Consider the following 16,177-nt stretch of genomic DNA (forward strand, 5'->3'; position numbering starts at 1 on the left):
TAGTTAATACATAATAGGAAAAAATGAGATTAACTAGCTATTTGAGATTGAAACTTAGTTATTGTTGTTCTTGTTACACTGACATTAGCTTTGAGTATCTAACAAGAGTCAGAAAAATTGGTTGTTAGTAAATTTAGAGAATATTTAGTTTTTTATTAATTCCTAGTTTGCTTTAAAAGATTAAACATCTAATAAAGTAAAACGGTTAGAAAATAATTTGGAATTGCAACTTAATTGACTAATCGAACACCATCAAAAGATGTGGTGCAGTGAATGGGGTTGGTCTTTCCTTAATCAAAGGTTTCGGTGCAAGTCCTGAGTATGAAAATATTTTTGTAGAGAACGCTTTCACCTGAGCGGATTTCTATCCTGCACAAATCAGGAATTTCAGCTCTTGTCCAAGTATCAAACACTGATATTATTTTATTTTTTTTTGGGGGGAGTTCAGCTCTTGTCCAAGTATCAAACACTGATATTATTATTATTTTTTTTGGGGGGAGGGGGGGGGGGCAGTGACAAAATAGGTGGCTGAGGTTGAGATGACCAGTCACAAAGATGGTTCAAATTGAGGAAATTGGTATGTATTGAAGGGATAAAAAACACAAGTGTATTATATATGACAAGGGTTATTCAGTTTCACAATGGGACCAACAGGCAACAAACAAAAGTTCAGTTTAACTTGACCTTTTCCTTGGAGAATAGGTTTATTCAACTATTTAGACATGACCCCAGTGTTAATTCTTGTTAAGAAAATTCTTATATTTAATCATTTATCAACCTACTAGGTAACAATCTTGATAAGATGTGACATCCTCAATCTCTTTATTCATGCATCTTAAAATCAATTTGAACTTGAGAAATCAAGGTAAAAATATGTCTTCATCAGTTATAACTTTGCGATAATCATGTTATCAAAGACGTACGTATATTATGTATATGTTGGGTTGGTGTAGTACATATTCAGGTGATTTACACTAAATCACATGAATTGACCATGATTAAGTAATAATTGGATGCAAAAACATATTAATTAGTTATGATAAGTGATAAAAGATACCACAATAATATACAAGTATAATCTCATAAGTGGAGTCGGTGAAAGAGAATGTATGTGCCACAAGTCCACAACCTTACTAATCCCTACCTTGTGAAAGTTTAGATATATAGTTTCTGATGAACCTTCGATCATTAAAAAGATATCTATATCATATGATAAAGTATTCATATATATTTCAGCCTTATGTGGCTAGAGATAAGGCTTTGATTGCCCCCTTTTCCCCCCTTGAAATGTGTTTTTAACATTCATGTCCTAAGATAATAAAACATCACATGTCACCAGGGAAATGTTTTTGCACTTTGCTTAACCAAGAATAAATATGTGATCTTCTTATTATATTTTGTTGTCGAGGCATTTTTATATGTGTGAACTTGTTATTCTACTTTTCACCAACAACTTTACACGCATTAATGTCACCATTTTCCCACCTTTTATCAATATCATCAGTCATCTATTTAGATTTCCACATAAGATAACTATTTCAATAGAAGTAATAAAAACTTAATATATATGTAAAAAAAAAAAGTAGTAATATATTATATATGTACACATTCTTCAACTTGAATCGTCCTACAGATTTAATTTCTAATGGTCCCCTTTTCATTTAATGAAACCTGGAAATAATACCAACAATATTGTCCTCTTATACAATTCTGACACTTGCAACTAACCCTGACACCCACCAATCTGATCTATCAATTCATCATATAGTAGTACACTACGTAGCAACAACTCTTCAAGCGCAAAAAATAACGGTTGACTCGCTACCAGTGGCGTTAGAGGCAGAATTTAGACGTTGTAAATTTAGAATTGAGAAAATGTATATCCAACTATATATATGCTTGTGTTTTTCACATATTATATAAGATACTACCTCAAAATAGTGAATTCTACAAAACTCAATAACCTGTGGTTGGATCCACCACTGTACACTACCTCACAGATGTCATATACTCGTAATTGTGAATGCAAGATACGGCAAGTGGTGGTGGAGTTAGGTAGGGTCAAGAGGGTTCATCTGAATCTCCTTTAGAAAAAAATTACATATATACTAGATATTGAATCCTTTAACTTCTCCATATGTTTATTTATTCATATTTTGAACCCCTTAGTAAAAATTCAAAAAGACCTTGTTGAATCACCTCTATGAACAATTCATATGTGAATTTAGAAGAGTCTGTATTAACAATACTATTTGAGTGTATTATACACGAGGTCTCATGGCATATTATAGATATAGAAGCAAAAAATTAGTGAATAAATGGTGAAAAGCAAATTCTGTTGGACTACTCGTTCACCATATTCAAAAGAATTACAAAGACTAGCTATATGAGAGACAGACCACATATTACAATGACCAAATAGAAACTGCAGTCTATGAAGATTGATCGAATTGACTGATAGAGAACCAAACCATACTCCAATATGGATAGAGCTCCATCCCAATTATCCTTCCCTCGTTCTGTGTCTTTGGCCCTTTCTTCATCAGGAACTACTTCCTTGCGAACTATTCGTGCAATCACTATTGTAAAATCAGTTAGCAACAATATGTAAAGTGGCCTTGAGGCAACAAAGCTATTTGACCTCGCTATACTAAGTGGTATATGGGCATAAGACAGGACAACTAATAACGAAATCATGACAGAACAAATTACTCGTTTATTCTCCGAAATCAGAATGCAAGAATTGATATCTCTAAGAGAAAATAAACTAAGGAAATTGTAGCGTTTTCTTGGAACCACATCAGCTGATGATTTTACTTCCTTCTGTTTTGCAGATATTTCTTCAGTTTGTAAACCAGAAATATTTGGTTGAGAAATTTCATTAATATCATCTTCCAAGCTAGCTGCAAAACCCCATTAGATAGGATGATTTTAGTTTCTTCATTATGATCCCATATTTAATACTCCATATTTCAGCAAATTAAATTCCCATAATCCATTTTCATGATAACATATGAAAAGGAAGATTATTACATTACCTGATGATAAATGTGAATGATGAATCTCCATTATATCAAACTTATCTCGACAGACTTTCAATCTAGAAAATTTAGAAACATAAAAATTAGACCCTTGTTTCTCTGTGCTGCGTGTCGTGTTCTCCGGGTATACCTCCTCTACAAACTAGTTGAAGGCTTGTTTCATATTGGGCCCATTTCTCTCTTAGTTGGGGGTCCAATAAAAATGTGATCGGCCTTTTCAAATTACGACAATCTCAAGGCCCCAGTTTAATTATTTTTTTTGCAAGTTTAATCTTGGTATTAATTAGCTATAGGAGTAATACATAAAAATTTCCTTAAATTGTCGTCAACTAATACCTATGCCTTGTAACTTTGGAATATAATTGAACAAAGTAGACAAAAACTTACTATATAGCAATTTGGTTCCTAATTTAACTTGGCATCCTACTAGTATTATATAAAATTTAAATAGGGCCTATTTGAACTTGAAGACACTTGGGAAAAACAATTGGAAAAAATGGTGGAATCGAAGAGGCAAAACCTTCACCTTTCGGGGGAGGAGAAGGAGCATCGACGCCATTACCAGAGTGGCAAAAACCTCGGCTTGAAGCAGAACCAGAAAAAACTAAAGAACCTAGTCTAGAATGGATTGCTTTACAATTCGACAAGGCTAAGCAAGAAAGAAGTGAACAAGGATGTGAGGATGTGCAACAAGACAAGTGGGAAGCATACATTCTTCTTGAGATCAAACGAGCTCAAGAAGAACTAGCACAAGTAAAAGGAGAAGAAGAACATGTGATTGTGCCACCGGAAAAGAGGCAATTTGAACAAGGAAAGTGCATCAAAGGGATGTCTTTAGACCCCTATTGCAATTGCTCTTCACACCCATGCCCTGGATTCGATAAACTCACTCTTGATACTCCCATGGGTGCTGTGGAGGAGTATACCGATCATTATGTCCCTATTTGGCTCCATTACATCAGTCAACTTCGTCAAACCCATGTTTGCTTCCTTTTATTTATCGATTTGATTTATGTTTCTTGTGTAGCTTCATATATCTTTTAGTAATTGCTAACTAATTTTGTACGTATCAATTTCCTTGCTAATCAATCTCTTAGGTGCAATAATAATTTCATGTTGTCATGTCAAATTTATCAAAGTTGAACCAATCTATTTCACTAATTATTTTCATATATGTATTGGAGGGTAAAGTGTTGATCCTACTACCTATGAATTGTTTTGGTTCCCTTTGTCATTAAACCTTTGATTCCCGTGATGTCCCCGCTCGAATTTGATATTCCATTATGATCCCCTCTTTCTTTCAGTTTGTATAGTTTCGTCCCTGTTGACTTGTTTTTTCAGTTTGTATAGTTTCATCCCAATTGGTTTGTTGGCTTGTTCTTTCAGTTTGTATAGTTTCATCCATGTTGGCTTGTTCTTTCAATTTGTGTAGTTTCATCCCTGTTGGCTTGTTTTATAGTGTTTTGACATTGATGTCCATCCCGGTTCGTCTTTGGGTGCTGGAGTATTAGTATATAACTTCAATGAAGATGCTGAGTTAATGATGGAACTGGCTAACCGCGCCATTCAGGAATATAACGAGAGAGAGTGTAATGTATGCTCCTGACTCTTTTTTTTCCTGCTTGGTTTCCTCTTTTAAGTGATAATTAGTAACTCTCCTTACAGGTTTTCAAGTACAAGGTTTTGAAGATTGAAAAAGTGAATTCTACGGTGACAGATTACTTTGATTATTTTATGACTGTGAAAGTCAGAAATCTCACTCTTGTTACTCCTATTGAGACTTTCCAAATTCATGCTGGTAAAAGGTGTCGCGATGATGGTGGAAAAGCAATCTATTGTTGTCAGCCTAAGAGAGAGGTGAACACCTAATAAGGATTACATTTTTCTTTGTATGAACAATGCACTTACTTGATAACTAACTTTAATTTTGATTTCTTTCTCTAAACTAATTCACAGGCAGTTGTTGGTTTGGCAAATTGCGATCTTTGTCTTCGTAAGCTGCGAGGAGAGGCGTGCCAGGGAGAAAAGGAAAAGGCACTTGAAGAAGTATAGTTACATAATTTGGACCATTTGAGATTTCATCATTATGGTTTTAAATTATGTAACTTGGCTCTTGGTTGAGATTTTATCATTTGTAGTTTACCCCTTTGTTAATTGAAGTATCTGAATTATTAGCCGTTGGACTATGGTTTTTTTAGATTTAGTTAGTGCTTGTTGAGAACATTTCAATCTCTGTATTTTACTTTGAGAAATGATCTGACATGTTAGTTAATTGAAGTATTTGATATTCTAAAGCTGGGAATGAAAAAGGTTATGCGGCATTTTCTTTAGCCAGCATTCGTATATAAGTATCTTTTTTCTGATTTTTTTGAGGCCTTGTCTTTCTATGTTGTTTAACCCTTGTATGTACGACCAACATTTAACAAGTATGTATTAATGGAAAAATGGATTTCCTAGTACCTAATATTTTTGGCTCTATGCGTTTGCCCGAGCTTGAAGAAATTGAAGATCTTCTGTAATTACCTGGTGATGGTGAGAAGCATTTGCGGAGCTGCACGACCTTCAACTATCCCCTCTCTTAGGTCCCTTGCCTTTTTAGCTAAAGCTGGTTCTGCTGTCCTGGTCTCCATTGGGGCTAGTATACCCCGCATGGTTACTAATGAAGTAAAGATGAAGCCAAATTCATCACCTCAAACCATTTCAATGATCATAAAAGTTTTGATTTTTTCCTTTCCTTGTGCTAATATTTGGCTGGGAAGATTAAGACGTCATTAATATCATGTCCAAGAATAATTCCACAAATTGATAGCATATTATTGGATAAGCTGATATGTATAGTACTAACCTAATGTCACTGAGCTCCATAGATGGGAAGGAGTTGTCGGAGATAGAAGTTGTTGGAGAAGATTGAGTTAGTAGAAAGTCATAAAGAGACCTTAAAAATAAAATTGAAGGAACATGTAAGATAAGTTGTGTTTCTGTTTCTGCTTCTTATCAATCAATGGCATCTTGCTGAGTGAAATTCCTATTTTCTGCAGCAAGTAAAAGTTCTGAATCCCAGGTAGCTGGAAGTTTTCCCTCAGGCTAAAAAAGATGAACTGCACCGACTGAAAAATAAGCTGCCTGCTGTTGTTGTGAAGGTATGACAATCATCAAGATTTGAATTTGATTTAATCTGTGGGTTTTCAGTTGAGAATTGATTAATCAGTTTTATCTGAACTACTCTGTTGACTTACATTTGTAAATATTCTTGGGATGTCAGGGTATTACTACAGTTCAAAGGGCTGTGGTGAACAAAGAACAACAAAAAGATCATAAAAATGATGTCAATGGGGAAACATATGAGTTGCTTGTTGAAGGGTAAGTTTTATGTATAGCCTCTTCCACGTTCTACATCATTAGGTTGTGCTCAGTTTGGTTTAGCAAGCCTGTTATTTTCTACAATATTCCTAGATGCATTCAATATCTCATAATTTATTTCTCTTTTACAGTAGAGATTCAAAAGTTATCCCACTTCACATTCCTTATTCTGTATTTCTTACGTTAAAAATAACCTAAGAGGGCTAATTAGGTTATCGAAAGCGTTATACTAATCCAGAGAATTCAACATTCCCTTTTCAAACAGTTGCTTAAAAGTGAAGTAGAATGGAACTTGGGCAAAATGAATTTCGAAAAGCGGGATTAATTGTTGACAGAGTTGTTGGCCTTCAGAATGAATTCCTCAGGGTGCATTGCAACTTTCTTCTAAATACAGCTGTAATATACTGTGGTTGACGTTACGGTTGTGCTTAGCTTTACAGGAGATCGATTTCCATTATTATTAGATCAATTTTTGTTTTTTTGTTTGAATAGTACTGCTAGAGAAATCACCATTGTTTAACCCCCCCAGACCCACTTGTGGGATTCTTACTGGGTATGATGCTATTGTTGTGTGTAACAATAAAGAATTATATCAGATATCCCGAATGGATGGAGGGTTCATGGGCAAGAACTGAAATAGAGTTCAGCTGCCCTGCTGATATACTCCAGTTTTAGTAGGGATTTTGTAGTGTCGTCTTCTTAGTGGCAACAAAAATGATAAGCAAGAACTTTACCTTGCTCAAAAATAAAACAAAAATGATAAGCAAGCTTGTAAGAATAGCATAGACCATAGTATTACGCTTGGCTCACATAGATTAGGGTGGTAGACATAATGTCTTTCTTTGTGGGATAGAAAGGATCCCAAAACTTTAGAACTGAATTTTGGATCCGTGAGATTGAGAACAAACACTCATAGTTGTCACGAGCTAAGAACTAGTATTCTTACTTTAAAGAGTTTGAACGATAGCATATAACACAATAGGTTCTTTTACCGTAAAAAATACTAGTTGCTCATTTTTATGTATTTATTGAGTAATTACTGGCCGATTCACCTATCAAAAAAAATTACAGGCTTTTGCTTATTTCTGAGCACACAATTTTGGTTTCAGCAGTGGATTTGCAATTTCACTGGGATAAGGTTGAAGCATCTGAAAGGCAGCCAGATGGCTCCTTGTTTAGTTGGTTTGAGCGCTACTGTTGCCACCGTCACATAATATATGGGATTGTGAGTTAACTGGAATTCTAGCTTACTCTAGATCTTGTAAATACTTTTCCTAATGGATGCATAAGTTTATTCCCGCCTTCATTTGATTGTCTATATCAGATTAGGCAAGTCTAAAGCCAACTTTTCCAGTGCTCTTTAATTGTTCCATCTTTGCAACTGTTATTTCCTTTCCCTTTATCAGAAATAAATCTGATTGTCTTAATTTATTCCAAAAAAGGAGTTGTCTGTGTCTTAATTGCAATCTAAACTGGTATATAAAAATTCTTTTGTTATGTAATATCTCTCAATGTATTCCTCCACATATTTTTAGTTCATGTTTGCTAAGTCCAAAATTACAGGTGAACACAAGCACCTCAACAGTTATATTAAAGTCTGATGGAAATGAGGTGCACTGGGAGCCAGGAAAGCCTCTTTTGCGAACATTGGAGTCTATGGGCATTGAAAAAGAAGTGTTCCCTGTACATGGTATGTTTTCTCTGATATGTTCAAGTTAACAGTGGTCTAGAAACATCCATAGAAGATTAAAATTTACTTTGCAGATGAAACAAAGAGGAAGCAGCTTCTAAGAAGTTGAGCATTGAACTGGTGGGACTCTACTGGCAACCTATAGATGATATTTGTAACTATTATGGAACGAAGGTGAAGTTTTTGGAGGAGTCTTTTGCCATTCTCTAATTATGTTATGGTCCACTGTTATTTGTGTCCATGTTCTCTACGATGTACATTTTCTACTTGCTTAACACCCAATACATAATGTCAACAATAGATAGCTTCCTATTTCGCATTTTTTGGGATGTACACAAGATGGATGCTCTTCACAGCTGCATTTGGACTTACAGTGCAGTTAGTGGATTTTGATTAGGTCAATCCCACTTTCCATTCCTTTTTACTTTCGAAGTTTGTTTTAATTTTAATTCTGATTCTGAACAGGCTCTTATATATTCTCCAGGTCATTGCAGTTGTATGTCCTTTCTGCTTTCTTTATAAGCATAATTTCCTGGTCTGTGTTATTTTTCCAATTCTGGAAACGTAAAAACTCGGCGCTTCTTGTCAGGTGACACATTCAACATGATTATTCTGTTCGTTTCTGTCACATCTTTTGTATCTGCTATTGAAGTTATTTGGATTGGCATCTTCCTTTCGTATTTCACTGCCTGGAGTGCAGGTGGCAGATGAATATCCGGCTGGTGTAGACAATGAATCTAAATTCTTGGAAGGTGAATGGTTTCAGTTTCAGTCCCCTGTGGAACTCATGAAGAAACAGGGAGCTGACAAAACTGATAAGCCAAGAGGAAAAGAAGCATTCCAAAGAGAGGAATGGCTTGGTCATTTCATGAGATTCAGAAATGATGCCATGTTTTACTGAGCATTATATGTCTTCAGTTGTCTTTTGAATTGGCTTTTGCTCATGTCTATGAGGTTTTGAGGTCTGACGTATCAAAGTAAGCAACTTTATATTCTTCTGCCCATGACATTAGAGTACTTTGTCCATAACAACATGTTTTATCTATATTTACCAACTTTTATCATTTTTTGCTTATAAAATAAGAAAGGAAAAACATACCATCTTATGTCTGAAGTCCCAATATCATCCCGGTGTCTGAGATATCTTCAGGTTGATGGATAAGATTCCACGTCAAGATCCTCTCATTGGCATTCATCTTAATGTAAATAATCTAGGATGCATTACTTTTAAGTTTTAAGTCTCCCAGTTCAGCAGCCTAGGATGACTTAAAATTTCACATCATGTATATTGATGTATTACCTATTTTTATATGAGTAGGTAAGGAGCCCGTATTCGATTTTGCTTTTGCAGAACAACATCACAGAGATACGAACAGATGCACTGAAATTGCTTGCCGTTTAAGAAGGCCCATTCCACGTCCTGGTGCAACAATCAACATTGTAGTTCAAGATAAAACAGAACATGAACAGTGATTTCACAGAGTTTAAGGTGCATTTTTTTGTTTTTACCCACTAAAATTCTGTTAAAAGTCGTCAATTGTTCTCTCAGATCACATATGCACATCAAAGGGAGATGACACATCTATATTAAAGGAAAGTTTTGTATCTCTAATACCTCGTATGAATTGCAACTACATCATCTTCACCAAAGCTATCTTCATCAGCACCAAGGCTGCACAAAAGAGAAGGCAGCATCTTAACACTGGTTATTCATTTGTTTGGTAAACTATAACATGCAAGGGGTATCTTGCAGACCCCTTGTGATTTTTGAAAATTAAGATACATGTATGGAACAGTGTAATTTTGATGATTATTAACAAATAAATTGAGGTTGTGATCAACTAAGTGGGTTTTAGGGAGAGTATTGTACTTGGACTTTTATCTCTATTTTATGAGGTAGAGACATTGTTTCTGATAAGTCTATGAGTTTTTCAAAAAATGGTTTGAAAGAAATGAAAGAGTAAGAAGATGTGATAAAAATATTGACAGTAAAGATATTTGAGATAACCAAATCCAAAGAAACATTACTGTAGTAATAATTTAGAAACATAAAAATTAGACCCTTCTTTCTCTGTGCTATGTGTCGTGTTCTCCGGGTATACCTCCTATACGACGAGTTCCAGGCTTGTTTCATATTCGGCCGATTTCTCTTTTAGTTGGGGGCCCAATAAAAATGTGATCGGCCTTTTCAAATTACCTGCACATATAGACAATTTCAAGGCTCCCGTGTAATTTGTTTTTCTTTTTGCTAGTGTAATTTGAACCATTTGAGATTTCATCGTTATTATTGAGATTAAAGTATAGTCAGTTAGTTAACCGAATTTATTATTATGTACAGCTGTCATGTTAGTTAATAGTTAGTTAGAGTTTTAGATATTTTACTCTTCCTTTTGTATTATGTATAAATATTGATGTACAGTAAGAATCAATCAGAATTGGAAATTTCACAAACCATCTCTTCTCTCTTACTTCGAGTTCCAGATATTCTCCATTAATGGAGTTTCCTGATTCACTAAATCTCCAATATTAACAGTTATAGTTGTAGATTATGTAATTTTGCTCGAGATTTTCTCATTTGTAGTGTAAGTGAATTACTTTGGTAGAAAAGGAACAGTAACAACAATCAAGAACAAGAAATTACTTGATTGAGGCAAGAGCAAACTTGATAAATTCTATCTCTGGTAAATACAATTTCATCTTGAAAAGTTAAAATCTAATTACCATGCTAATTAAACACCCCCAATTATAAAGGAGAAACAATTGCGGCACTAAATTACCTATATTCAAATAATAAAAACTCAAAAAAAGATATTTTTAAATATATCAAAAAAACTCTAAAACAACTACAGCATTACAATACCTCTCGGACAAATAAAATGAAATAGCATATGTGGTGAAACGCGTGTATAGCCGTTAAGACCCCATTGAATCCCCATTGAGTTTTTTATTATATAATACTTTTTATCCTGGTACATGCCATGACCAATTATTAGTACGGCATGTGTTAATGCACCCCCAAGTGCATTCAACCTTGGTTGTTCACCTTCCAAATTGGTATAAACATCCTGTAACATAGGAAAGTAAACAAAAAATGAAATAATTAGTGAGGAATAGAAACTTGGATTGATTTAAATTTCCTCAACAAAAAAATGAAAAATATAATCTGAGTATTTAGATACTTATCATAGTACGACCACGGTTTAAAAAGCTTTCATAAACACAAATTGTTGCGGTCACAGGAGCAGTATCTAAAGCATCTATGACTGCTGCATCGCTCAAGAGCGGTTCATAACCCAAAATACCGACTTTGTGCTTTTCCTGATAGACATATATATTAAAAAATCATTATATATTTATATCAGCGTTTTGAAGATAAAATGTTATTTATTTTATACTTACCAGTAACGGAAAACACAGACAAGGAAGTCTATACTGAGCCCTATAAGGATAGTTGAATTCTGAATGTAAACCTCTTTGTCTTACGTAATTATAAACATGTTCAAAATGAACCCCGTCCTCCTCAACCGGAACGCAATCCATTAACTCCTGCTTAGAGAGTGGAATTGCATTCCACGGTAAACGACCAGGAACTTCCAGTGCAGATACTGCACTAACTGCGTCACAGACGACAAATGGCACACACGAGCCTATAACAAATACACAGAATATATCAATTTAAACACATTATTCTAAGAACGAGAATTTTCAAAGGTCAACGAGTTTTCTTTGTGTGCGTATTAACTCGTTCAGGTTGCACAATTAACCTGAAACTTTAAACTATCGGATTTTTTTGTGTTAAAAAGATAATAATATATACCCGTGGGTACTATTCATTAATAAAATGTGTTATGCAAAGACTAGCAGCTACTTACTAATGCCAAATTGATGGGACACTGGCGTCATGCATCTATTGCCCTTGAAGGACTGCTCTGCCTACAAGATAAAGCCAAACAAAAAAGTTGCTCAAAAAAAAATTTAAAAAATTAGTATTAAGTTAACAACAATTAAACTTAAATTTGGAGTTTTAGTAAATATCTTACGGCAACGGAAATGGCCACTCCATAGTCTTCAACTGGATACAAAAAATTCATGGTAGTAATTAACTGTAAAAAAATAAAATAGCATTATATAAAAAGAAGAAAAAACAGCAATCTAAAAATTATTAAGAGAATAAGCAAGGGTAAAAGAAATCAATGATAACAACGTACACAATTACTTCAATACTGATGAAAATACAAATTATACTATTCTTTTTGCTTTTCAATGATCAATTTAATAAATGTCTTAAGGCGAATCCCATTTTATTTGTTGAAAATAAAACTTAAAAATTCAGAAACTTGTAGCTAGTATTATAAATAAGCAACTAGATCGGAATGAACATGCGTGCATAGTTGTTTTCTATTATATCAAAAACCCAAAATGGACTCAAGGAACTTGATGTTCCGCAAGAACACATATAGCAATAATCAAATTTCAGTTTCAGCTAGTACCAAGGCTGATGAAATAAGGAAATGCAAAATAAATATTTTCTCTGCCGAACTCAACTGCCTCAATTACTCAAAACGTTTTTTTCATCCATATATTATTGTTACACCATTGAAAAAAAGTATAGCTTGGAATAAGATTCTTTCTCCAACATTTTCGAAATTCGAAGATTATGCTCTCTTCACTTTGATATTTGAAGTCACCACAAAAAAAACAAACTGAACTTAAAGCGATACACAGATAAACATACCATAACATTTCTTCTCCAATGACAGTACATATCATATCACCATACAGCCAATCCATCTATTAAACACTGTTTTTTTTTTCTTCATAACATGAGTACTAAATAGGAGAAATCAAACACATTCAGCCAGATATGCACAAATAATAAAGAAATAAGAGGTAGGTACATTAATTAAACATAACCAAAAATAGGCATTGTGTTAAAAAAAAGCAAAATGAAAAAAATACATTCATTCCAGAGAAAAGCTATATTGAGCGAATATGTATATCGCATTATACCATTTCATTGAAGAGGTGATATATATATATAGAACACAAAAGCAACAAAAAAAAAAGAGGCAGAGGGAGAAATTTACGTTTGCTGATAATGGAGGTTCTTGTATACGAGAGAGGCTGAATAATGGCTGAAGAAGAAAAAAAAAATAGAGAGAGAAATGGAAGGGAACACTTTCAGCTGAGTAGCATGGAATGTGAACTAGTATTTATACTAAAAAAAATGAGCCCCATACAACCAAAAAAAAACTGAGGTAATTTGAAATCATCTCCTCAGCATTTTAGCCATCCACGTCATCAGTCTCTCACACTTTGTGTAATAATGGGAATTTTCTTCTCAGCATTAACGACATAAAATGTATGAAGTGCTCACTGGGAGAGAGAAGCACACACACAGTACGTACTATATTATTCTTTCTTCTTTAATTTTTTCTGCACCTTTTCCTTCTATTTTTCTTACATTTTAGCCCCTAATGTGTTCCTTCTTTGACAATATATAAAGGACTTTTCTTTTATTTTTCCCTCCAAATGTTGCCAAAAAAAAAATAAAAAATGCTCACTGGGAGAGAAGCACAGTACGTACGATTTTTTATTTTTATTTTTGGCTCCTTTTCCTTCTATTTTTCTTACATTTTAGCCCCTAACGTGTTCCTTCATTGACAATTTATAAAAAGGACTTTTCTTCTATTTTTCCTTCCTATGTAGCCAAAAAAAACAAAACGAAATGATCACAGTACGTACGATCTTTTTTTATTTTTTGCTCCTTTTCCTTCTATTTTTCTTACCTTTTAGCCCCTAACGTAACGTGTTCCTTCTTTGTCAATTTATAAAAGAACTTGATATCACGTTTCTATATATCCGTCTCAATTTATATGACATGAATTGAAAAAAAATAGATTTTAATCATAAATTTGAATATAGATGTTTTCGTTTCTTTTTTTAGTTATTTATATATTTGAAAATTATCTAAAGAATATTATGAATCACAATAATTAATAATTTTAAAAACATATAAAGAAATTCCGATCATTTTGTTTATTCTTGAGGACGGATGGAGTAATAATTTAACTCTACTAATTTTATTCTTAATGAGATGATTCATATTTATCCACACTACTAGACATTGTTTCCCGTGCTAGCACGGGCCCAATATCAGTTATTTTTATCTTAATTTATGTGACACAAATATAATATAGTGAGTTATTTAAATTTAATATGATTTTTAAATATTTTAAGTTCTTAATCATGTAATTTATAATATTTTTTACGGAATTTTAAATAATATATATTACTCCACTTGTCTCAATTTATGTAGCATAGATAGAATTTCAAGAGTGAATCAAATGTTGTTAATTGTTAAGATTTACAATACTATTTACATTGTTTTTAAATTAAATAATATATATTACTTCTTTTGTCCCATTTTATGTGACACTGATAGATTAATTTTAAGAATCAGTCAAATGTTTATGTGTTTTTTATAAAAAAATTAAGGTGACAATTATCATGATTTATAGTATTTTTTTACACAATTTTTAACGATAGATTAATTTCAAGAATCAGTAGAATTTTTTTTATGTTTTTTTTAAAAATATTTTATGTTGTCAATTATCATGATTTATAGTATTTTTACGCAATTTTTAACAATAGATTAGTTTCAAGAATCATTCGAATTTTTTATATGTTTTTCTTAAATAAATATTTTATGTTGTCAATTATCAGGATTTATAGTATTTTTACGCAATTTTTAAATATAAAAAAACTTTAAAAATAAGACAAATAAATTAAAATGGACCCAATATATGTTATTTTTGTTGTCTTAATTTATGTGACACAAATGAAATTTGGAGAGTCATCCAAATTTTCATATTTTTAAAAAAAAATGTTTTAGTTATTAATTATTGTGATTTATAATATTTTTATGTAACTTTCAAATAACATATATTACTGATCACTTTGCCCTAATTTATGTGATATGGATAAAGTTACAAAATTAACCATTTTGAAATGTCTTTCAGATATTTTAAGTTGTTAATTATTATAGTTTATAATACCTTTTTGGTAAATTAAAAATGATATATGTTATTTTTTCTGTCCCAATATATATGACTACGATAGAATTTTGAGACTCAATCTATTTTATTATATATCTTTTAAACAATTAAAATTTTAAATTATTGTAATTTTTAATACCTTTCAAGTCATTGTAAATAATATATGTTACTTCCTTTGTCCTATTATATACTATCAATAAAATTTCGAAAATCAACTAATTTTTATTTTTTAAAAAATATATTAAATTATTAATTATTATAATTTATAGTATTAAAGAAAATTTAAATTGAAAATATAGAAAACTTTTAGCTACTTAAAAATAATTATCATAATTGAAAGCCTACGAAAAGCAATAGGATTGCCGTAAAAAAAGCAAGAGAGAGGGTCCCATTATGATATACTAATAGTGTTGGCTATCCTATTATAAAGGGTCAAATTGGTCTGAGCAATATAATTATTTAAAAATGTAAGTCACAGCACATTACTTCTAAGCCAGTAAATTGCTCCAATTTTATCAAATTACTGAAGTGTCCTCAAAATGCCCAGGCAGCCAAGCAGGTATGTTGAAATATAGTAGAAATATTTATTATGGCATCTGTCTTAATTTATGCTACCCTCTTTCAATATTAATTTGTCTAAAATATGACATATTTATATATTTAACACTTTCTTTTTTCATATTAATTGTCATTTTTTTCCTTATGAAAGTCAATTTGACTTATCTTTGAGATGTTGAATTAGATTAATTTAATATCTTAAAATTATAATTTTGTTATTAAAAAATTATACACATAATGACAAGGCCTATGTACACTCTACATCTCTAGACGCCCACTTTGTAGAGTTTCATTGGTTATTTTGGGATAAAAGAAGAAACAATTCAATTTTTAAAATGCCCGCTTTATCCTTAATTAGATAATTATAGTCAAGAAATATTTATAAATTTTTTACATTTTAAATATTTTTTTCTTTCTTAAATATTGTGTCTAGTCAATAAATCAAACACCATCACAAAAATTATTACTCA

General features: G+C 32.3%; 1 protein-coding gene and 2 long non-coding RNA genes across 3 annotated transcripts in view; 2 read left to right on the forward strand and 1 right to left on the reverse strand.

Moving 5' to 3' along the window:
• Positions 1-2,382: 2,382 nt before the first annotated feature.
• Positions 2,383-3,119, reverse strand: LOC125832491 (uncharacterized). The gene is given in 3 exon segments (XM_049511643.1): positions 2,383-2,903; positions 3,039-3,089; positions 3,092-3,119. Coding segments are annotated over 3 exon segments (600 nt in total).
• Positions 3,120-3,494: 375 nt separating this feature from the next.
• LOC125832378 (uncharacterized) lies at positions 3,495-4,635 on the forward strand. Its single transcript, XR_007443224.1, has 2 exons — positions 3,495-4,022; positions 4,501-4,635. It is a non-coding gene; the product is annotated as an uncharacterized LOC125832378 (long non-coding RNA).
• Positions 4,636-4,706: 71 nt separating this feature from the next.
• LOC125832379 (uncharacterized) overlaps positions 4,707-16,177 on the forward strand; it is a 44,000-nt gene continuing 32,529 nt past the window's right edge. The window contains exon 1 of the long non-coding RNA XR_007443225.1: positions 4,707-4,846. This is a non-coding gene — a long non-coding RNA (uncharacterized LOC125832379). The remainder of the gene's footprint in view (positions 4,847-16,177) is intronic.

The sequence above is a fragment of the Solanum verrucosum genome, unplaced genomic scaffold, assembly GCF_900185275.1.
Source record: "Solanum verrucosum unplaced genomic scaffold, falcon-dt-bn FXZP01000009.1, whole genome shotgun sequence".
In the NCBI taxonomy this organism is placed as follows: Eukaryota; Viridiplantae; Streptophyta; class Magnoliopsida; order Solanales; family Solanaceae; genus Solanum; species Solanum verrucosum.